Consider the following 25,295-nt stretch of genomic DNA (forward strand, 5'->3'; position numbering starts at 1 on the left):
GCCTTCAGCTTCCAAGCCTTTCTTTGGAGCTTTTCCTTGGGGATTTTCCTCTCCACATCCGCTTTTCCTCAGGTCAGAATGCTATTTCAAATTTTTCTTCAGACTTTCAAGATCTCAGTTTTACTCGGGATTTTCTTGTGAGTATTTGGGATTTTCCATTTGCTGCAGCCATGTTGTAGGGCGCTGGTTAGCATTCGGGGGGGGGGGGGGGGGGGTTCTTAATGAAGTCCTTGTAGTCTGAAGTAGGTTAAACGTACGCATTTATTAACTGCAGGAAATATGTACATATTTACAGTAAAGGGTTCAAGCTAGGAGCTGCTATCTCCATGCTTGCTTGGACACACGGCTGTCCACACTAGGCTGACCCTCAGGTGTGTTTCCTGTGTTCTCCTACATCACTGTGGGCCATATTGTACTCAGTCTCACATTAACCCGATACGTGTCAGACCCAAACGACATTAACCCCATTGTGTGCCCTTTAATACCTTCAGTACAGTTTGGATGCTCGAATATAAAGGTTTTACTCAGTGCTGTGCAGGATGATGTGCAGGATCGTCGGGGAGGCAGGGTAGCACAGTGGTTAGCACTGTTGCCTCACAGCACCAGGGACCCAGGTTCAATTCCCGGCTTGGCTCACTGTCTGTGCGGAGCCTGCACGTCCTCCCCGTGTGTGCGTGGGTTTCCTCCGGGTGCTCCGGTTTCCTCCCACAGTCCAAAGACGTGCAGGTTAGGTAGGGTTTCAGGGGTAAGGTGGGGGAGTGAGCCCTGGTAGGGTGCTCTTTCAGAGGGTCAGTGCAAACCCGATGGGCCGAATATCCTCCTTCTGTACTGCAGGGTTTCGACCCTATGTGTGTGATAAACACCAGGCTATACTCCGCCCCTCCCCCCCCCCCCCCCCCCCCCCCCCCCGCCCCGCGATGGCAGTAACATGGATCGTGATCGAGCGCCCAGACAAATTTGAGGTTCGCGCCAGGTGCCGAGCCAATGGCTATGCTCCGAACCCCCACCGGCGGTGGGATTGGAGTTCACGCCCACACGCCAGCGGGAGGATTTTCTGTAAAACAGTCGTTTTTCACTGCCCCTGTCTGGACATGTTCTCCGCACAGGGTCTCCTTTCTGGTGGGTCTGTGGGGGAGGTTCCTTCATTGAGGGGGTCTCTGTGGGGGGTTCCTGACTCAGGGGTGTCTGGGAGGGGTCCCCCTATTCAGGGAGTCTCTGGGGGTAGGGCGGGCGGGGTCACTCGGGGGAAGGGGGGACCCAGAAAATCGAGGGGTGGAGGATGATCTGCAATGTGGTGGTGGTGGTGGGGGTGGGATGGGTGGGGAGGGGGGGGGGGGGGGGGGGGGGTGGGAGGGGGGGGGGGGGTGGCACCTCGCCACCCACTCAAGATGGTGGCCCAATAGCGGGAATCTCTCGTATTCCTCACCATGCATCAATCTGCATGGCGAGGCATACTGAATTGCTTCCTGATTTGCGCTCCCAGCGGGAGAACAATCTCCCAAACGGACGAGGCTGGTTTAGCTCACTCAGCTAAATCGCTGGCTTTTAAAGCAGACCAAGCAGGCCAGCAGCGCGGGTTCGATTCCCGTACCAGCCTCCCCGGACAGGCGCCGGAATGTGGCGACTAGGGGCTTTTCACAGTAACTTCATTGAAGCCTACTTGTGACAATAAGCCATTTTCATTTCATTCCATTTCACCTTCCCTGGCAATATCTTTTTTTTTTAAATTTGGAGTTACACTTGATTACATATTACACTTGATAACAATTCAAGTTATCTGATGAATGACTGGATGTCAAATTATTAAAACTTTACTGAGGTAATGTTTACCCCCAAATATGCTTTTTAAAACGGGAACTTTCTTTCTGGAAGAGACAGAAACAAAGACTGTCATTTCTCAGGTCATTTATAATCTCAAGGCATCTTAACATGTTTTACAGCTAATGAAGTATTTTTGAAGTGCTGGGGTAATGTTAGGAAGGCAGTAGCCATTTTGCACACAACAAACTCCACAAAGAGCAATGATATAATGAGCAAACAGCCTGTGTTAGTGATATTGGGTTGAGGGTAAATATTGGTCAGGACACTGCGGAGAACCTTCTCTGGACGAGCCGGTGGGATCTTTCACATCCAGTTGAGAGGGTAGGCGGAGGTTTGGTTTAACATTTTATCCATATCCATATCTGACTGGGCAGCACTCCCTCAGCACTGCACTGAGCCAGAGAGATGATGGCCAAAACAGATTAGGCGGTTGTGCATCACATTTGCTTTTTTGGGATCTTCCTGTGTATAAACAGGCCGCACGCCCCCCTCCCTACATTAAACTGGTAACTACGTTACACAAATGAAAGCTTCTGTAGAAATAGAACTTTCTTTTCTTTCACTTGTCCTTACAGACTTCTCGTCTTTACCTCAGAAGTTGGCTGAAGATGTCCAGCGACCAGAACCTTATGGAACCATCCTTTGAGCTGGAGATGAAGATGGAACTGGTTTCAGGGTGGAGCAGAAGGTTTGTGACTGCCCGGGTGTGTCCGGTAAATGTGTGGGTGTAGATGCCCATGTTGCTCCAAGCCTTGACTGTAAGAATGTCAGAATATTGAGAGTAAGAAACAGCAATATCTTGCATTTATATAGCTCCTTTAACATAGCAAAAATCCCAAAGTACTTTGCAAGACCATTATCAAACAGAATTTAACACCAGCCACATACAAAGGGCAATGAAAAGTACAGTCCCTCGGCCCTCCAAGCCTGCGCTGACCATGCTGCCCGTCTAACCTAAACATAGAAATATAGAAGCAATAGGAGCAGGAGGAGGCCATTCAGCCGTTCAAGCCCGCTCTGCCATTCATTATGATCATGGCTGATCATCCAACTCAATATTCTAATCCTGCTTTCCCCCCATATCCCTTGATCCCCTAGGCCCTATGTATTATATCTAACTGCTTCTTGAAACCATATAATGTTTTGGCCTCAACTACTTCCTGTGGTAACGAATTCTACTCGCTGGGTGAAGAAATTTCTCCTCATCTGTTTAGCACACTGGGCTAAATCGCTGGCTTTGAAAGCAGACCAAGCAGGCCAGCAGCACGGTTCGATTCCCGTAACAGCCTCCCCGGACAGGAGCCGGAATGTGGCGACTAGGGGCTTTTCACAGTAACTTCATTGAAGTCTACTCGTGACAATAAGCGATTTCCATTTCATTTCATTTCATCTCTGTCCTAAATGGTCTACCCCGTATCTTCAGACCGTGCCCCCAGGTTCTGGACACACCCACCATCAGGAACATCCTTCCTGCATCTACCCTGTCCAGTCCTGTTAGAACCTTCTATGAGAGGGATAGCAGATGAGTGTGAGAGGTGTGGGCGGGGGCCAGCGAATCACGCGCACATGTTTTGGGGTTGCGAAAAATTGGGAAGATTCTGGACGGGAGTGTTCACGGTCTTAGCCAGGATAGTGGAGGAGGAGGTGGACCCCGATCCTTTGGTGGCGATATTTGAGGTTTCAGAGAAGCCGGAGCTCATGGAGAGGAGGAAGGCCGATATCACAGCCTTCGCCTCTCTGATTGCACAGCGGAGAATTTTGCTGGAGTGTCCACCGGGGGTAGCAGCATGGTTGGGTGACCTGTAGGACTTCCTGCGATTAGAGAAGATAAAGTATGAGTTGAGGGGCTCTGCAGAGGGGTTTGAGGAAAGATAGGGGATGTTTGTGACCATGTTTGAGGAGCTGTTCATTGCAGGGGGAGTAAAAAAGGGAAATAATCTGTTGTCTTAATCAAGACCACTGGAACTTCTATTAACATTTTAGCAGATAACCTCTACTGGTTTCCATCAACAACCCTTCACCTATCAGACATCAGGTGCTTAATTCAAACAAAGCCTTGTTCATCGTGGCAGGGGACTTCAACAAAGCCAACCTCAAGAGTGTACTACCAAAATTCCACCAGCACATCTCCTGTCCCACCAGGGGCGACAACACTCTTGACCACTGCTACTCAAAAATCAAGGGCGCCTCCCGTTCCATCCCCCGACCGCACTTTGGGAAATCAGACCATAAGACTTTGCTCCTTCTCCCGGCTTACAAGCAGAAACTCAAGCGAGAGAATCCAGCTAAGAAGGTTGTGCAGTGCTGGTCCGAGGAGACAGAAGAGCTCTTACGTGACTGCTTAGAGACAGTGGATTGGTCCATATTTAAGAACTCAGCAACTAACTTAAATGAGTATGTCACCACCGTCACAGACTTCATCAGCAAATGTGTGGACGACTGCGTGCCAAAGAAAGCAGTACGTACATTCCCCAACCGGAAACCATGGCTCAATCGCGAGATTGACTCCCTACTGAAGGACAGATCTGAGGCATTCAAGGCAGACGACCCTGTCCTATACAAGAAATCCAGGTACGACCTCCGCAAAGCCATCCGAGATGCCAAGAGAGAATATCAAACTAAGCTAGAGTCACAGACAGACTCTCGGCGGTTGTGGCAAGGACTAAACAACATAACGGGCTACAAAGCGAAGCAGAGCAGTATCTCTGGTAGCAGCGCACCCCTCCCCGATGAACTTAATGCATTCTATGCTCGGTTCGAGCAGGTAACCAACAATCCGCTGTCGAGTGCCCCAGCAGCCCATAATTCACCCATACCCACCATCACAGTTTCCGAAGTCAGATCGGTCCTCCTGAAAGTGAACCCACGGAAGGCGATGGGCCCGGACGGGATCCCTGGTCGTGCACTCAGAGCCTGCGCATACCAGCTGGCAGAGGTATTCACAGACATCTTTAACCTGTCCCTACTCCACTCCGAGGTCCCCACCTGCTTCAAGAAGACCACCATCATACCGGTACCAAAGAAGAAACAGGCAACATGCCTCAATGACTACCGCCCGGTGGCCATGACGTCAGTTGTAATGAAGTGCTTCGAGAGGCTGATCATGAAGCGCATCACCTCCATACTCCCGGAACGCCTAGAGCCACTGCAATTCGCATACCGTCGCAACCGGTCCACATCAGGCACTATTTCCCTGGCCCTACACTCATCCCTAGAGCATCTCAAAAACAAGGACTCCTACATCAGACTCCTATTTATTGACTACAGCTCCGCCTTCAACAACTTAATCCCAGCCAAGCTCATATCAAAGCTCCAAAACCTAGGACTTGGCGCCCCACTCTGCAACTGGATCCTCGACTTTCTAACCCACAGACCACAATTAGTAAGAATGAACACCAACACCTCCTCCACAATAGTCCTCAATACCGGTGCCCCGCAAGGCTGCATACTTAGCCCCCTACTCTACTCCCTGTACACACATGACTGCGTGGCAAAACTTGGTTCCAACTCCATCTACAAGTCTGCTGACGATACAACCATAGTGGGCCGGATCTCGAATAACGACGAGTCCGAATACAGGAGAGAAATAGAGAACCTGGTGGAGTGGTGTAACGACAAGAATCTCTCCCTCAATGCCAGCAAAACTAAAGAGCTGGTCATCGACTTCAGGAAGCAAAGTACTGTACACACCCCTGTCAGCATCAACGGGGCCGAGGTAGAGATGGTTAGCAGTTTCAAATTCCTAGGGGTGCACATCACCAAAATCTGTCCTGGTCCACTCACGTCGACGCTATCACCAAGAAAGCACAACAGCGCCTATACTTCCTCAGGAAACTAAGGAAATTCGGCATGTCCACATTAACCCTTACCAACTTTTACAGATGCACCATAGAAAGCATCCTATCGGGCTGCATCACAGCCTGGTATGGCAACTGCTCGGCCCAGGACCACAAGAAACTTCAGAGTCGTGAACACAGCCCAGCCCATCACACGAACCTTCCTCCCATCCATTGACTCCATCTACACCTCCCGCTGCCGGGGGAAAGCGGGCAGCATAATCAAGGATCCCTCCCACCCGGCTTACTCACTTTTCCAACTTCTCCCATCGGGCAGGAGATACAGAAGTCTGAGAACACGCACAAACCGACTCAAAAACAGCTTCTTCCCCACTGTCACCAGACTTCTAAACGACCCTCTTATGGACTGACCTCATTAACACTACACCCTGTATGCTTCACCCGATGCCAATGCTTATGTAGTTACATTGTATATATTGTGTTGCCCTATTATGTATTTTCTTGAATTTTGTTTTATTCCCTTTTCTTCCCATGTACTGAATGATCTGTTGAGCTGCTTGCAGAAAAATACTTTTCACTGTACCTCGGTACACGTGACAATAAACAAATCCAATCCAATCCAAAAATTACCAATTGCCCTTCTGGATGGGTTTGGGTGGGTTTGGGGTGGGTTTGGGGTGGGATTGGGGTGGGTTTAGGGAGGGTTTGGGTGGGGGTTTGGGTGAGTTTGGGGTGGGTATGGGTGGGGGTTTGGGTGAGTTTGGGTGGGTTTGTCACTTCCATGGTCAAACTCACCCCAAGCCCACCCCAAACCCCCCCCAAACCCAACCCAATCCCCCCAAACTCACCCCAAACCCACCCCAAACCCAGCCCACTCCCACCCCAAACCCACAACCAAACCCCCCAAACCCACCCAAAACCCACCCTAAACTCATCCCAAACCCCCCCAAACCCAACCCACTCCCACCCCAAACCCACAACAAAACCCCCCCAAACTCACCCCAAACCCACCCCAAACCCCCCCAAATTCACCCCAAACCCACCCTAAACTCATCCCAACCCCCCCCCCCCCACTCCCACCCCACTCCCACCCAAACTCACCCCAAACCCACTCCCACCCCAAACCCCCCCAAACCCAACCCACTCCCACCCCAAACCCACAACCAAACCCCCCCAAACTCACCCCAAACCCACCCCAAACCCACCCCAAACTCACCCCAAACCCACCCAAACTGGAGAGAGAGAGTGAGAGAGAGAGAGAGTGAGAGAGCGATATAGACAGAGAGAGGGAGGGTTTGGGTGGGTTTGTCACTTCCATGGTCAAACTCACTCCAAGTCCACCCCAAACCCCCCCAAACCCAACCCACTCCCACCCCAAACCCACAACCAAACCCCCAAAACCCACCCCAAACCCCCCAAACTCACCCCAAACCCACCCTAAACCCAAACCCACTCCCACCCACTCCCACCCAAACCCACCCCAAACCCACTCCCACCCTAAACCACCCCAAACCCACCCCAAACCCACCCAAACTGGAGAGAGAGAGTGGGAGTGAGAGAGAGAGAGTGAGAGAGTGAGAGAGAGAGAGAGAGAGAGAGAGAGAGTGAGAGAGACATAGACAGAGAGAGAGAGAGAGAGGAGAGTGAGAGTTCTTACACTGGATGTCACCAGATAATTTGTCAGATCTTTGAGAGAGAGTTAGTGCGGCTGCAATTGAAAGTGAAATGAAAAAAGCAGCCTTGTGAGTCTGAGAAACATGTCAGTTGGACCAGAACCAATCAGGGCACAGACAGACATTTGAGCCAATTCATTGGCTACCAGCCAAGTCCATCAAAGCGAGTCATTACTGATATCTCCGGCTGCTGTAATCCGCTATTCGAATTTAAATGCACAGGCCACCTACAAGTTGATTTGCCTTAAAGATACAGGCTGCATTAAAGTCACCTGTCTATTCCTCATCCAGGGATCAAAATGCCAAAATAAAGGATAAATAAAGGAAGTAACAGGAAACAAAAAGGAGAGAGGCATGGCTCTCTCATCACTGCTTACAGAAAGTAGACAATCCACCCAGAACATCATCAGGAAATCATCATCTTCTTTTCCTGACAGTATTGCAGGAAGTAGGGCAGCATGGTAGCACAGTGGTTAGCAATGTGGCTTCACAGCTCCAGGGTCCAGGTTCGATTCCCGGCTTGGGTCACTGTCTGTGTGGAGTCTGCACGTTCTCCCCGTGTCTGCGTGGGTTTCCTCCGGGTGCTCCAGTTTCCTCCCACAGTCCAAAGACGTGCAGGTTAGGTGGATTGGCCATGCTAAATTGCCCTTAGTAACCAAAAGGTTAGGAGGGGTTATTGGGTTATGGGGATAGGGTGAAGTGAGGGCTTAAGTGGGTCGGTACAGACTTGATGGGCCGAATGGCCTCCTTCTGCACTGTATGTTCTAAGTTACTTGTTTTTTCCATTTATTGTCCAAGGTCATTGAAATCTCAGAACATTCCTTCTGGTTGATCAGATGAAGATCGTTCTTCATCTGAAATTTCTTCCAGAGTGTTTCACGGGAGCAACAAGTTCCTCAGATTGCCCAACGTTCTTCTCTTCTAGTCCCAAAGGATACAAAATCCATTTCTCGTCAGTCTTCTCTTTGGGATCGGTCTTCTGGTTGAGAAGCCTTGACTGTTTGTGCATTTCAGTCATCCTGTCACCGATACTCTGCTCCCCAACAATGCAGCCAAATATGCTAATAAAGTGTCACCCTATTCTGCAAATGGTGGTGTCCCCCCCAGAATGCCCTCACATCACCATGTCTTCCCAAAGGGCCAAGATCGCTATGGGAGATTGAATCCCCCAGGACAGCGACTTGGGGAGGGAAAGAGTGGGAGTTGGGTTGGTTAGAATCTGTAAAGGGAGTTACAGAATTGCAATGTAAACAGTCCGACACATGGGGGTAGATTTTACCCACCGTGGGAATTGACATGGGCGGCACAGACATTTTGACAGACCACTGAAAGGTCCATTGACCTCGGCAGGAATTTTTGATCTCAGGGAGGACACGATCGTAAATTCCCGCCCTGCCAGAGGGAGCCGAGGGGGTGGGGGGGGGGGGGGGGGGGGGGGGGGGGAGATGTAGAATAAAGGGTTAACAAATGGGATGTGCTGATGTAAGACATGGAAGATGATGTGCTACCAACACTAATCAGTCATGTGTTGGACTCGAGTGAAAGAAGCTTGCCCAGGAGCTACATGCCTACACTGTAACCTTGTTTAGCCACAGCTTTAATGAGCAGGTGTTAAGGAGGTGCCAGAGTACAGCTACAATCTGTCTAAAAAACAAGTCCCAAGACAGAAGGATCCAATCACGGAACAATCAGTTTGAGCCTTACTTTCGCAGTCGGTGGAGCAGGTCAGTATTTCCTTGGTGTAGGACGAGTAGATACAGGCTGTGGGTGAAGACTTGTGGGGATTCGGGATCTCCAGAAGCAGCTTGCCCTCTGTGTCGTAACAAAACAGGGCCTGAACGGAACAGCAGAAAACCTGCTGAGTGGCAACATCCAGCTCCACCTTGGTCACCCAGTTTCCTCCCATGTGAGGGTAGTCAGCTCTGGAAAAATATAAAGGACACACATCGAACGGGCCTCCAGCCACACAACACAACCTGCATTTAAACAAGACGTCCAAATCAGTAAAGTGCTTCATAGGAGTCTAAATCGAAGCAAATAATTTAACACTGAGCCATATCAGGCCTTACCATGGGAGGTGACCAAAAGGTTGCTGAAAATCAATAGGTTTTAAGGAGCATCTTAAAGGAGGTCACAGAGGCAGTGTTCAATGTTCAAATGAGGGTGTTTATTCATCCAGTTTTTATCCAGTGTGGCCACTGTCCACCCTGAATTGCTTTATGTTCAGTGTATAGTACCTTAGTCCACTTCCCTCAGTGAAGGGACCTGAGCTTGTTCCTCACACTGCCTACAACAGCCTCAATAAATAGACATACATACATCCACACACACTCAGACACACAAACAGTTCCATCCTTCTCTCAGCTGAATATGCTATGTTCCACATGCCTCAAAGGGACTAAAAACAGAGGTTGTTTTTTATATTTCCCAACTCCTGTACCCCCATTGTTCTCTCTCTCTCTCTCTCACACACAAAGACGTACACACACATACAGACAAAGACATACACACGTACAGACAAAGACTTACATACACACACAACACACACACAGGCACACACACTCAAAGACATACACACACATACAGACAAAGACAGATGCACACAACACACAGGCACATAGAGACACACACACATACAGACAAAGACACACAGTCAAAGACACACACACACATACAAAGACATACGCACACACAACACACATACAGGTACACATGCTCAAAGATATACACACACATACAGACAAAGACACACAGTTAAAGACACACACACACACACACACACACACACAGACAAAGACATACAATAAATAGACATACATACACCCACACACACTCAGACACACAAACAGTTCCATCCTTCTCTCAGCTGAATATGCTATGTTCCACATGACTCTCTTTGCTGAGTTACTGTCTCCGCAGACAACAGTCACTGCAGCTGAGTTGGAGTGGAAACGATCTCAGCCTCAGTCAGGGTGGATCTTTAGGCTATAGCAGGGCCTGAGTGTTGCCCCCACCCCACTCCCGAGTGAGAACATCTGAGTACCCCGCAATTGTCACCTCAGGTCATGCCCATCATTTTGTTGATTTTTGCTGTGATTTTGGCCCCTCCAGCGCCCAGCCTGGAGCCGAGACACCGCTTAACTGTCTGATGACAAATTTCCTGAGTGTTTGTCCGGCTGCCTTGGCAAACTTTATCAAGCTCAACGAAACAGCGTCAACTTCTCCTTCAATTTCATCGGGGTGTCTGTGAGGAGAAAGAAGACCGCTGGGGTCAACCAGGAGCAAGAGGCCGAAGCCCAGTGTAAGGTCCCTCTCGCCACCATTACACAAATAGGGATAGGATTGCCAATCCTGAAGGACTGCTCTGTAAGCCCCGGGAATCAATGATAAACCTCCAGAACATTGTTGTGAGCAAAATGCCCCAGGCGCACAAACCATACGGAGATGCCAGTAGAATGAACGTGTCAATCAACTGTTAGCAGGATTACATAGGAACAGGAGGTGGTCAAACCTATTCTGCTGTTACTCAATCTGCAGCCTATCTCCATCCACCCATTTTCATGTCCTTGCCCAGCACAAACCTGTTGATTTCAGAATTATAATTATTAATTGAGCTTTTTAGGGAACAGAGTTCCCCGCGTGTACCTCACTTTCCGTGAAGAAATGTTTCTCAACTTCTCTCCTGAACGGCCTGGATCTTAGTTTCAGCTTACGCTCCCTCTACTGGACATCTGCACCAATAGAAAACATTCCTCTCCTTCTACCCCATCAATTCCTTTCAAAACCCTAAATAAAACCTCCATCAAGTCACCTATTGACCTTCCATATTCCAGGGATTACTGGCCTTACACATGTAATCTCTCCTCTTAAACTAACCCTTGGAGCCCTGGTAATATTCACATGAATAAGCGAGGGGGTGGGGGTGGGGGAGGTGCAGGCAGACGGCATGTGAGAAAACCCCCAGGAATACGTCCAGAGTTGGTGACCCCCGAGGTCAGGGATCAAGCCACTCTGGGAAGGCCTTGGTTCTGAGCCACAGAAAGCAATGCTCTACTCACTAATCTAAAAGCATTATTACTGCAACATTCAGGATCTAATAGTATTCTTTTTGTAACATTCTCACCGATCTGTGACAACCATTGGTTCGCTCCAGGGGGGCTGGACGGGGGCTTTAGGAGGTGGCAGCAGGCAGGTTCGAGAGATTCGGAGATCTCTTTATTGAGGTGGGCTTTCCGAGTTTGGAGGAGCCAGAGGAGGAGTTTGAGTTGTCAGGTGGGAATGGGTTCCGGTGCTTGCAAGTGGGGGATTTTGTTCAGAGGCAGGTCTCAGGCCTCCCACTAAGGGGGCTACAGGACAAGGTGATGTCAAAAATATCAGTTGGGAAGGGGAAGGTCTTGGAAATATATAAGGAGCTGATGGAGTGGGAAGGGGTTCCAATAGGGGAGGTGAAGAGGAAGTGGGAGGACGATATGGGAGTTGGAGGTTGGGTTATGGGAGGAGGCCCTGAGGAGAGTCAATGCGTCCTCGTCGTGTGCCAGGCTCAGCCTGATCCAATTTAAGGTGGTCCACGGGGCTCATATGACTGTGGCCCGAATGAGCAGGTTTTTTTGGGGAGGTTGTGGGCGATGTGCGGGGTCCTGTGAATCATGTGCATATGTTCTGGGTGTGTCCGAGGTTGAGGGGCTTTTGGCAGGGATTCGCGGATGTCATGTCAGAGGTCCTGCAAGGGAGGGTGACTCCGAGTCCAGAGGTGGCGATATTCGGAGTGTCAGAAGCTCCGGGAGCCCAGTGGGGAGAGAGAGGCCGACGGTTTGACCTTTGCCTCCCTGGTGGCCCGGAGACGGATTCTGCTGGGGTGAAGTGACAAATAAGGGTAGGAAAACCAATGAAGGGAGGGCCGTGAGACACAGTATTTACAGGGACCATGTTGGTTGGGGTCTGTGTTTGGGGGGGGGGGGGTGCTGTGTTATTATGGGTGTTTTGTCTTTGTTGGATCTTTCCGTTTAAAAGTGTTAAAATCATAAATGCCTTAATAAAATATTTGCTAAAAAAAATTTGTTATTATTGTAACATTCAGGATCTTATAGCATTATTACTTCAACATTCAGAATCTTATCGCATTCTTACTTCAACATTCAGGATCTAATAGCATTATTACTGTAACATTCAGCATCTTATGGCATTATTACTTCAACATTCAGGATCTTCTAGCATTATTGCTGCAATATTCAGTATCCAATAGCATTATTACTGCAACATTTAGGATTTAATAGCATTATTACTTCAACATTCAGGATCTCATAGCATTATTACTTCAAAATTCAGACTCTAATAGCATTATCACTTCAACATTCAGGATCTTAGAGCATTATTACTGCAACATTCAGGATTTAATAGCATTATTACTTCAACATTCAGGATCTAATAGCATTATTACTTCAACATTCAGGATCTCATAGCATTATTACGGCAACATTCAGCATCTTATGGCATTATTACTTCAGCATTCAGGATCTTCTAGCATTATTACTTCAAAATTCAGACTCTAATAGCATTATTACTTCAACATTCAGGATCTTAGAGCATTATTGCTGCAATATTCAGTATCCAATAGCATTATTACTTCAACATTCAGGATCTTCTAGCATTATTACTGCAATATTCAGTATCCAATAGCATTATTACTTCAGCATTCAGGATCTTAGAGCATTATTATTGCAATATTTAGTATCCAATAGCATTATTACTTCAACATTCAGGATCTTAGAGCATTATTACTGCAATATTCAGTATCCAATAGCATTATTACTTCAGCATTCGGGATCTTCTAGCATTATTACTTCAAAACTCAGACTCTAATAGCATTATTACTTCAACATTCAGGATCTTAGCGTATTATTGTTGCAATATTCAGTATCCAATAGCATTATTACTTCAATATTCAGGATCTTAGCGTATTATTGTTGCAATATTCAGTATCCAATAGCATTATTACTTCAATATTCAGGATCTTACAGCATTATTACTTCAACACTCAGGATCTAATAGCATTCAGGACATTAACAACATGTATTTTGTGTTCTATATGTAATGCAATCTTTTGAATTGAAATGTTTGCAATACCTCAGGTAAAGTTCATAGTTGGACATGGCTACCACCTTACTATTACTCTTCTGGTTCATTTTGTACTTCCAAAACTGAGAAGAAAGAAAATAAATTGAGCTTTTTAAAGGGTGCTCTCTTCATTCAAGGGTTGTTCCCATGAACCCCGCATCCACAGCTACCCCCAATTTACCTGACAATATCCTTCCCACCCTTACCCTTCAGACCCCAAACGCACAGTGTGTAGAATCGCAGCCCGGGGTTGCACGGACTCCGAGAGACCAGGGAGGTTATAGGTTCAATCCCCACCGTGCACCTCGAGTGAGACAGTGGTGGGATGTGAAAGAGAGGGCACTGTTGATGGCAAGAGACTATAACTGACTTCTACAGTCAGTTATATGCCTTGAGTCCAAAGTAGGCCAGACCAGGTAAGGATGGCAGAGTTCCGTCCCTAAAGGACATTATTGAACCAGATGGGTTTTGACAAGCATCAGCAATGGTTTTAAGGCTCCCATTACTGAGACTGGCTTTGTATTCCTGATTGATCAACTGAATTAAAATTCCACCAGCTGCCGTGTCCGTAGCACATTAGCCGGATCCGCTGCAGTATTGGCCGAGAGACTGGAATTCAGGAATAGAAGGAGGCCATTCAGCCCATCTAGCCTGTTTCATCATTAATTTAATTTGCAGCAGATCTGTATCTTAAAGCCATCCCCCCCTCCTTCATTCTATGATCTTTGATCACCTTGACTAAAATACGTCCATCAATCTCACTTTTGAAATTGTCAATTAACCCCCAGCATGCACAGCTTCTTGGGGGAGAGAGTGTAAGGGTCTTTCCTGTTCGTTCCTGTTTATTCCCTTATTTCCACTTTATTTTACTTTTTGCCATTACATTTTTAATCCATGGATGTTTAATGGAGCTGTGACTTTTAAGGCAAAGGCGCCTGAAAGAATCCTGTACCTTTAATTCCAGCAGCAGTTTCCAGAAGGATGTGCTGTTTCAGGCTGCTGTTTGCAGATTGGCCAGTGTCACTGGTCACTCAGTTTGGACGATTTGGCTGGAGGCCAATGAATTGGACCAAAAGGTTGTGCTCTGCCCGGTAATGGGTAGTGGTTCGATCTGATTCCACTGGGATGTTTTCAAAGTCACAAAGTTCCAGTTTGGTTTCACTTTTGATTCTGCAGCCTGGATGGAGGGATCGAATTAATTTTCTCCAAAAGGATGTAACTTATCCTCTCCATAAGACCATTGTGAGGGCTGACTCATTCTCCGGACTGTGTCATTCTCTCGGGATTGCAAAGGCTTGAAGTCAAACCAGGAGCTGGAGACAAGGTTTGACGTGATATAAAGTGGCTATATAGAAAGATATACGACTGGATGTGAAACTGGAACTGAAGGTCCAGTTTGATAAGAAATACAGCATCTCTCGAGAAAGCCTGCTGTCAGTGAGTATTAAATTTCCTAGTCTGAATCAATGACTTAGCAAGGAAGACCGTACCAGCTTTAAACCAAAGACTTTGATCAACCAGCGCACTGTGAGGAAAGCGTGTTACAGAACCACCATTTGAAGCAAAGACTCTTATCTCCCATGTGAGACCTTGTCAAAAGCCTTACTGAAGTCCCTGTAGACTACATCAACTGCACTGTCCTCGTCTACACACCGAGTCACTCTTCAAAAATTTCAAACAAGTTTGTTCGACATGATCTCCCTTTGACAAAGCCAAGCTGACTATTCTTGATTAATCCCAAGTGGAGATTAATTCTGTCCCTCAGAATTTTTTCCAACAGTTCCCCTACCACTGAAGTTAGACTCACTGGTCTATAATTTCCTGGTTTATTCCACCAACCGTCTTGAATAATGGCACCATATTAACTGTCCTCCAGTCCTCTAGAACCTCTCCTGTGGCCAGAGAAGATTTGAATATTGTTGTCGGAGCCTCTGCAATCTTCTCCCTTGCTTCCCACAGCAACCTGGGATACATCTCATCTGGACCTGGGGTTTATCCAGTTTGTGTCCCGCTCAAACCATTAATACCTCCACCCTCCCTCTCAATGTTAACTTGTTCAAGTACATCACAGTCCCTTTCCCTGATTTCTATACCTACATCGTCCTTCTACATACTGAACACGGATGCAAAGTATTCATTTCAAATTTCACCTATGTTTCCCGCTCCACTCACAGGTTGCCACATTGATCACTAATGGGTCGGCTCTTTCCCTAGTCATCCTTTTCCCCTTAATATATTTATAAAACACATTGGGATTTTACAGGCAGTGTTTTTCATGCCCCCTCTTCACTCTCCTAATTTATTAATAATAATAACCGCTTATTGTCACGAGTAGGCTTCAATGAAGTTACTGTGAAAAGCCCCTAGTCGCCACATTCCGGCGCCTGTTCAGGGAGGCTGGTATTGGAATTGAACCCGCGCTGCTGCCTTGTTCTGCATTACAAGCCAGCTGTTTAGCCCACTGTGCTAAACCAGCCCCTAACTACCTCTCTGCGCTTTACTCCTCAAGGGCTTCTGCTGTTTTGAGCCCTCAGTACCTGCCACAAGCCTCCCTTTTTCCCTTATCCAAACCTGGACATTCCTTGATATCCCGGATTCTCTGGACGTGTTGCTCTCACCCATCACCTTTCAGGAACGTGTTGGACCTGTGCTCCCTCTATTTCCTTTTTGAATGAATCTCCCTGCTCTGATGTAGATTTTCCTTCAAGTAGCTGCTGCCAGTCAACTTTGGCCAGGTCCTCCCTTATCCAATTAAAATTGACCTTCCCCAAATTCAGAACTTTTATTTCCGGTCAACTTTGTTCTCTTCCCATAATTACCTTAAATCTGACTGAATTATGGTCACTCCCTCAGCCATGTCTCTGTGAGAGCAATGATACCATACTCCCATGTCTTAATCAACACCCTCAACTCATCTGCCTTACTCGCAAGACTCATCGCATTAAAATCAATGCCATCCAGCCTTGCCTCACTACTCCCTCATGCCTTAACTTGTCTATAATCAGTCTGCCTTCAAACTGACTTGTTTTTTTCTTCTATATTTGGTTCTTCATCACCCCCTACTCTCCCTTCACTCCATATTGCAAACCCTGCCAAATTAGTGTAGGGGATTCTCCAATCTATCCTCACATCTGCAGTTTCTCATCCCTGGAACCATTCTTGTGAACCTCTTCCCCGCTCTCTCTCCAATGTGTTCACGTCCTTCCTATAGTGTGGCGCCCAAAACTGAACACTAAATTCCAGCTGACGTCTAACTAGCATCGAAGACAGGTTCAACATGACCTCCTTGCCTTTGTACTTCATGATTGAAGCCCAAAATATTTTATGTTTTATTAACAGCGCCCTCCATCTGTCCTGCCACCCTCAATGACTTGAGCACATATTTACCCATGTCAAGATGCACACACTTTAGAGTTGTATCTATTTTATATTGTCTCTCCATGTTCTTCAACCAAAATTAATCACCTCACACTTCTCCCTATTGAACTTCATCTGCCGCCTATTGGCCCATTCCAGAAACTTGTCTGTGTCCTTTTGAAGTTCTATGCTGTCCTCCTCACAGTTTACTATGCTTCCAAGTTTTGTATCATCTACAAACTTTGTGATTGTCCCCTGCATGCCAAGATCTAGAATGTTAATATATATCAGGAAAAGCAAGGGTCTCGATACCGGTACCTTGGGAACTTCACTATAAACCTTTCTCCAGCCCAGAAAATAATCATTAACTATTACTCTCTATTTCCTATCACTTAATCAATTTTCTATCTATGTCACTGCTGTTCTTTTTATTCCCTGAGCTGTCATTATTCTCACATGTCTATTGTGTGGCTCTGTATCAAATGTCTTTGAAAATCGCTTATTGTCACGAGTAGGCTTCAATGAAGTTACTGTGAAAAGCCCCTAGTCGCCACATTCCGGCGCCTGTCCGGGGAGGCTGGTACGGGAAGTCCATATACACCACATCAACAACAATACCCTCATCGACCTTCTCTCTGTTACCTCTTCAAAAAAACTCCAAGTTACTTAAACACAATTTTTCCTGAAGGAATCCACGCTGGCCCCTGTTATAGGCTCCTATACTTTCTGATAGTAAGGTAGAGGTGAGAGAGTCCCTGGACTTGCCACGGAAAGGCTCCAAAGGTAGAGTTACAATCCATTTACCTTAACCCCTCCAACCCCTCCAGTGATAAGCTCGTCCATCTCTGGGTTGAATATAATCGACTTCACCAGCTTCAAGTCCAAATTGAGAACGGTAAACGTTTCACAGAAATCTTTGTTGTAGACCTGGAGACAAAGAACAGTTCAGTAAGAATCCATCAATACTGCCCCACCCTCAACCTGTCCCCCAAGCCTGTCACACACACCATTGGGCTGGCAACTCTGGATGGACATATCACTGAAACTTCCATCACATGACCTCTGAACCCTCCCACCCACTCCCCCTTCTGGGATTTTCCTCATAGAAATATCCGATCCCAAACTCCCATTTACAGATGGGCAGCACGGTAGCACAGTGGTTAGCACTATGGCTTCACAGCACCAGGGTCGCAGGTTCGATTCCCAGCTTGGGTCACTGTCTGTGCGGAGTCTGCACGTTCTCCCCGTGTCTGCGTGGGTTTCCTCCGGGTGCTCCGGTTTCCTCCCACAAGTCCCGAAAGACGGGCTGTTAGGTAATTTGAACATTCTGAATTCTCCCTCCGTGTACCCGAACAGGCGCCGGAATGTGGCGACTAGGGGGCTTTTCACAGTAACTTCATTGCAGTGTTAATGTAAGCCTACTTGTGACAATAAAGATTATTATTACAGACCCCACTGCAGCTTCCTAAATAATACTCCTCCGTAAACTCCTCCGAGACTCTACTGCCCAATGTCTATGCTTGCACCAAGGCCCATCTGCCCTGCCTGCTGTGATGCTGCACCAGCTCCCAGACAGTCTGAACTTCAAAATTCTTATTCTTCTGTTCAAATCCCTCCATGGCTCTCTCCACCACCCCCCCCCCCTCCCCCCCCCGCCCCCACCCAATCTCTGTGACCTCCCGAGATCTCTGCGTTTCTCCAATTTTGGCCCTTGAGTAACCCCCGATTTCAATGGCTCCACCATTGGTGGTTAGGCCTACAGCTGCCTGGTACCAAGCTCTGCGATTCGTTTGAAGATCTGCCTTACTTTCAGCGAGCAATCCTTTCCAAGGGCAAAGTAGGTGTTGAACTTGCTGCAGTAGATAATTTGCTTTAAAATGGCGTAATGATGTTTGGGAAATTCCAATTCCCTTTTCCCTGCAGATAAAGGAGGGGAATTAAAAGCTCACCACGTGGACATCAATTCCTTTTCCAAATCTGTGTTACATCAGGTTCCCCAGTGCAACATCCGTCCTTCCCCCCATACACCCTCCCCCGCCACCCCCACCCCACAGATAGACACAAAAAACAAAAGAACAGACATTTAAATGTCACAACCTCAAGGGCAGCACAGTAGCACAGTGGTTAGCACTGTTGCTTCACAGCACCAGGGTCCCAGGTTCGATTCCCGGCTTGGGTCACTGTCTGTGCGGAGTCTGCACGTTCTCCCCGTGTCTGTGTGGGTTTCCTCCGGGCGCTGCAGTTTCCTCCCACAAGTCCCGAAAGACGAGCTTGTTGGGTGAATTGGACATTTTGAATTCTCCCTCAGTGTACCCGAACAGGCGCCGGAGTGTGGGGACTAGGGGCTTTTCACAGTAACTTCATTGCAGTGCTAATGTAAGCCTACTTGTGACAATAACATAGATCATTATTATTATAAGAGGTCCGAAAACACTTCACAGACAATGAAGTCCTCCTCTAGTGCTGCTATATCGTAAAGACCACAGCAGCCAATTTGTGCACAGAAAGATCCCACAAATGTCAATTTGATAATGGCCAGATAGTCTATTTTATGAGTTGATTAGCCAGAGCTCAGGGTGTAACATGCATACTCCTCTTCGAAATAGTACTGTGGGGTCATGCACCTTCAAATGAGAGGGCAAGCCTCCTGTTTCACATCTCATCCGGAAGACGGTACCTCTGACAATGCAGCACTCCCTCACTTCTCTGCCTCAGGAAATCATGCAAACCCTGAGAACTTTATGTCGATAACGGTTACCGAGGGACAGTCTTACCTACACCCCCGGAATCCACAGAGCAGCTCAAACAGCCCAGGTTGTCCAGAATGACCAGTTTATGTAACTTAGAGTTGTAAGTAACTGGAAAGCAGAAAAGGAAACGACAATTTTGCATTAGTTCAATCCAATCCAGACATCTTAAAAATATCTGTACTTAAAAGAGATTCACAGAATTGTTGAAGCACAAAGGAGACCATTCGGCCCATCGTGTCTGCATTGGTTCTCCAAATGAGAAATTCACTTCTCCTCATAACCCTGCACATTCTTCCTTTTCAGTTAACAATCTAATTCCCTTTTGAAAGCCTCCATTGAACCAGCCTCCACCACACTCTTAGACAGTACATTCCAGATCCTAACCACTCGCTGTGTGAATCTGCCTCCACCACACTCACAGACAGTACATTCCAGATCCTAACCACTCGCTGTGTGAATCTGCCTCCACCACACTCACAGACAGTACATTCCAGATCCTAACCACTCGCTGTGTGAATCTGTCTCCACCACACTCTCAGACAGTACATTCCAGATCCTAACCACTCGCTGTGTGAATCTGCTTCCACCACACTCACAGACAGTACATTCTAGATCCTAACCACTCGCTGTGTGAATCTGCCTCCACCACACTCACAGACAGTACATTCCAGAACCTAACCACTCGCTGTGTGAATCTGCCTCCACCACACTCACAGACAGTACATTCCAGAACCTAACCACTCGCTGTGTGAAACTGTCTCCACCACACTCACAGACAGTACATAAGAACATAAGAACTAGGAGCAGGAGTAGGCCACCTGGCCCCTCGAGCCTGCTCCGCCATTCAATGAGATCATGGCTGATCTTTTGTGGACTCAGCTCCATTTTCCGGCCCGAACACCATAACCCTTAATCCCTTTATTCTTCAAAAAACTATCTATCTTTATCTTAAAAACATTTAATGAAGGAGCCTCAACTGCTTCACTGGGCAAGGAATTCCATAGATTCACAACCCTTTGGGTGAAGAGGTTCCTCCTAAACTCAGTCCTAAATCTACTTCCCCTTATTTTGAGGTTATGCCCCCTAGTTCTGCTTTCCTCCGCCAGTGGAAACAACCTGCCCGCATCTATCCGATCTATTCCCTTCATAATTTTAAATGTTTCTATAAGATCCCCCCTCATCCTTCTAAATTCCAACGAGTACAGTCCCAGTCTAGTCAACCTCTCCTCGTAATCCAACCCCTTCAGCTCTGGGATTAACCTAGTGAATCTCCTCTGCACACCCTCCAGCGCCAGTACATCCTTTCTCAGGTAACGAGACCAAAACTGAACACAATACTCCAGGTGTGGCCTCACTAACACCTTATACAATTGCAGCATAACCTCCCTAGTCTTAAACTCCATCCCTCTAGCAATGAAGGACAAAATTCCATTTGCCTTCTTAATCACCTGTTGCACCTGTAAACCAACTTTTTGCGACTCATGCACTAGCACACCCAGATCTCTCTGCACAGCAGCATGTTTTAATATTTTATCATTTAAATAATAATCCCTTTTGCTATTATTCCAACCAAAATAGATAATCTCACATTTGTCAACATTGTATTCCATCTGCCAGACCCTAGCCCATTCACTTAACCTATCCAAATCCCTCTGCAGACTTCCGGTATCCTCTGAACTTTTTGCTTTACCACTCATCTTAGTGTCATCTGCAAACTTGGACACATTGCCCTTGGTCCCCAACTCCAAATCATCCATGTAAATTGTGAACAATTGTGGGCCCAACACTGAACCCTGAGGAACACCACTAGCTACTGATTGCCAACCAGAGAAACACCCATTAATCCCCACTCTTTGCTTTCTATTAATTAACCAATCCTCTATCCATGCTACTACTTTATCCTTAATGCCATGCATCTGTATCTTATGCAGCAACCTTTTGTGTGGCACCTTGTCAAAAGCTTTCTGGAAATCCAGATATACCATATCCATTGTCTACCGCACTGGTAATATCCTCAAAAAATTCCACTAAATTTATGAACCTTGATGAACCCATACTGCGCCTGTCCAATGGGACAATTTCCATCCAGATGCCTCGCTATTTCTTCCTTGATGATAGATTCCGGCATCTTCCCTACTACCGAAGTTAAACTCACTGGCCTATAATTTCCTGCTTTCTGCCTACCTCCTTTTTTAAACAGTGGCGTCACGTATGCTAATTTCCAATCAGCCAGGACCACCCCAGAGTCTAGTGAATTTTGGTAAATTATCACTCGTGCATTTGTAACTTCCCTAGCCATCTCTTTTAGCACTCTGGGATGCATTCCATCAGGGCCAGGAGACTTGTCTACCTTTAACCCCATTAGCTTGCCCATCACTACCTCCTTAGTGATAACAATCCTCTCAAGGTCCTCAACTGTCATCGCCTCATTTCTATCAGTCACTGGCATGTTATTTGTGTCTTCCACTGTGAAGACCGACCCAAAAAACCTGTTCAGTTCCTCAGCCATTTTCTCATCTCCCGTTATTAAAACTCCCTTCTCATCCTCTAAAGCAGTGCTTCTCAAAGTGTGGTACACGTACCGGTGCCGGTACGCGAGCTGTCGTCTGCCGGTACGTGGAGTACTCCCAGAAAAGAAACACTTTCACACTTGCGCAAAGGTGAGTGCTGAGCTGGAGCTGGGGCTGGGGCGTTCCAAGGTTCCGTGCTCGTGCTGAGCGGGGCGGGCGTGCGGGCGGGCGGGGGGGGGGGGGTTGCGTCCTCGGGGCGTGCTGGGGGGGGGTTGCGTCCTCGGGCCGTGAGTGAGCGGGGGGGGGGGGGGGGGGGGGTGATCTCAATTCACTGACCCATCCCTCTTCCACTGGAAAATGTACAGCTATAAAAATGAAAGAAATATTACATTATCTCAGTTTATATATATAATCTCAGATTATATATCCATTATATTTGTAATAATATAATATAATGTAATATAATTGCCCCTGCAATAAGATATATCTCAAAAAAATTTCTGGGGGTTCACATCCCCACCCCCCAAACCCCCAGATGGATTGGCTTGTTTCGCTCACCGGTCCCTGGCACATTGAAAAAAAAAACTGCCGGCACACCACATCAGATAGTTTCAGCAGCACTGCTCTAAAGGACCAATATTTACCTTGGCAACTCTTTTTTGTTTTATATATTTGTAGAAACTTTTATATTCTGAGCAACTTTACTCCCATAATCTATCTTACTCTTCTTTCTAGCTTTTTTAGTAGCTTTCTGTTGCCCCCTAAAGATTTCCCAGTCCTCTAGTCTCCCACTAATCTTTGCCACTTTGTATGCTTTCCTAGCAAATCCATACCAGATCCTAACCACTCGCTGTGTGAATCTGCCTCCACCACACCCACAGACAGTACATTCCAGATCCTAACCACTCGCTGTGTGAATCTGCCTCCACCACACTCACAGACAGTACATTCCAGATCCTAACCACTCGCTGTGTGAATCTGCCTCCACCACACTCACAGACAGTACGTTCCAGATCCTGACAACCTGCTGTGTGAAAAAGGTTTTTTCTCATATGGCTTTTGCTTCTTTTGCCAGCTACTTTAAATCTGCGCCCTCTCGTTCTCGATCCTTTCATCATTGAGAACAGTTTCTCTCTGTCTACTCTGTCCAGACCCCTCATGGTTTTGAATTCCTCCTCTCAACCTTGTCTTCTTGAAGGAAAACAGTCCCAACTCCTCCAACCTATCTTCAGAACTGAAGTTCCTCATCCCTGGAACCATTCTCTTGAGTCTTTGCCGCGCTCCCTCCAAAGCCTTTGCATCCTTCCGAAAATGTGGTGCTCCGAACTGGGCACAATATTCCAGTTAAGGCTCAACTAGTGTCTTATACAAGCTTACCCTCGCTTACCCTCGCCTCCTTGCTCAGTAATCCAGAGGTGCCAGCCCAAGAGTGTGTAATGAACCCCAGAATCATCTCGGCTTTATTAACTGTGTTCTCAACTCCCTTTAGAATTTTACCCCTTATTTGATATTGTCCGTTCATGTCTTTCCTCCCAAAACGAATCACCTCACATGTCTCTGCATTGAACGGTATTGCCACCTGCCCTCTGCCCATTCCACTAACTTGTCCACCCTCCTCATGGTTCACAATGCTTCCAAGTTTTCCATTATCCACAAATGTTGAAATTGTGCCCTGTCCACCAAGGTCTGAGTCATTAATATATGCCAAGAAAAACACGGTCCCAACACTGACCCCTGGGGGGGGGGCGATGTGGAGCTCTAACGTTGTTCACGACTCTGTTGTGTGGCACTGTGCCAAACACCTTCTGAAAGTCCATGTACGCCACACCAACGTCACAATGGGGAGGATGAACAGAAAGCTATCTCACTAATAGCTGAAGGGGTTGGATTACGAGGAGAGGTTGAGTAGACTGGGACTGTACTCATTGGAATTTAGAAGAATGAGGGGGGGATCTTATCGAAACATTTAAAATTATGAAGGGAATAGATAGGATAGATGCGGGCAGGTTGTTTCCACTGGCGGGTGACAGCAGAACTAGGGGGCATAGCCTCAAAATAAGGGGAAGTAGATTTAGGACTGAGTTTAGGAGGAACTTCTTCACCCAAAGGGTTGTGAATCTATGGAATTCCTTGCCCAGTGAAGCAGTTGAGGCTCCTTCGTTACATGTTTTTAAGGTAAAGATAGATAGTTTTTTGAAGAATAAAGGGATTAAGGGTTATGGTGTTCGGGCCGGAAAGTGGAGCTGAGTCCACAAAACATCAGCCATGATCTCATTGAATGGCGGAGCAGGCTCGAGGGGCCAGATGGCCTACTCCTGCTCCTAGTTCTTATGTTCTTATGTCATAGTTTGTAGATCCCGTATAAGAAATTTGACGTCCCCGGAGGGCCCTGAAACAAAGTCATTTGACCAATTAGTGAAGTTGGTCAGAAAGCATTCCAATCCCAGAATCTCAGGCATACCACAGCGATACACATTGAATTCAGCTGTCAGGGAACTCTGCCTTCATCGCCTGACTCAGATAATGGCTGAGCATTGCACTGGGTGACCTGCTGTGTGATCTATAGAATCCATTGAATCTCTACAATGCAGAATGAGGCCATTCAGCCCATCGGGTCTGAACCAACATTGGCGCCATTGCACATGCTCTTGAGGAAACACCAGTGGTGGGCATTGGTAGGAACTACAGGAGTGGTGGGAATTGGTAGGAACTACAGGAGTGGTGGGCATTGGTAGGAACTACAGGAGTGGTCCTTCCAACATGTTAAGCAGGATCCGCAATCTTCAGTCCTCAGGGTTCATTTTGACCTGGGAAAACCATCATTCCTGTCTAACTCACTTTCTCTTTTAGGGCGTAACGGTGGCACAGTGCTTAGCACTGCAGCCTCACAACGGACAATGCTAGAAGCCCCGGGTTTGATTCCAGCCTTGGGTCACTGTCTGTGCGGAGTCTGCATGTTCTCCCCGGGTCTGTGTGGGTTTCCTCCGGGTGCTCCGGTTTCCTCCCACAGTCCAAAGATGTGCAGGTGAGATGGATTGGCCATGCTAAATTGCCCTTCAGTGTCCAAATATGTGCAGGTTAGGTGGGGTTACGGGGATAGGGCAGGTGAGTGGGCCTGGGTGAGTTGCTCTTTCGGAGGGAGACTGCATACTATATGGGCCGAATGGCCTCCTTTTGCAGTGTCGGGATTTTCTGGAAATTCTGTCCTGCGATTCTTCACTGTCTGGGATGGGGCAGTTCCTGCGATGCTGCACTGTCTGGGATGGGGCAGTT

At 47.2% G+C, this 25,295-nt stretch overlaps 1 protein-coding gene across 4 annotated transcripts in view; it reads right to left on the reverse strand.

Annotated features, from left to right (window-relative positions):
* Positions 1-25,295, reverse strand: part of LOC119973753 — a 211,078-nt gene that overhangs the window by 164,576 nt on the left and 21,207 nt on the right. Inside the window, exons 4-9 of one of the 4 annotated variants that reach the window (XM_038812174.1) lie at positions 19,537-19,620; positions 18,570-18,679; positions 17,567-17,689; positions 13,415-13,488; positions 8,996-9,213; positions 2,412-2,577 (exon numbers count right to left, since the gene is read on the reverse strand). In XM_038812174.1, coding sequence (XP_038668102.1) covers positions 2,412-2,577; positions 8,996-9,213; positions 13,415-13,488; positions 17,567-17,689; positions 18,570-18,679; positions 19,537-19,620 — 775 coding nt within the window. Of the gene's footprint in view, positions 1-2,411; positions 2,578-8,995; positions 9,214-13,414; positions 13,489-17,566; positions 17,690-18,569; positions 18,680-19,536; positions 19,621-25,295 lie in introns of those variants that run through there. The other 3 variants (XM_038812175.1, XM_038812176.1, XM_038812177.1) reach the window with 3 other exon arrangements.

This window comes from Scyliorhinus canicula, chromosome 11, assembly GCF_902713615.1.
Source record: "Scyliorhinus canicula chromosome 11, sScyCan1.1, whole genome shotgun sequence".
Lineage (NCBI taxonomy): Eukaryota > Metazoa > Chordata > Chondrichthyes > Carcharhiniformes > Scyliorhinidae > Scyliorhinus > Scyliorhinus canicula.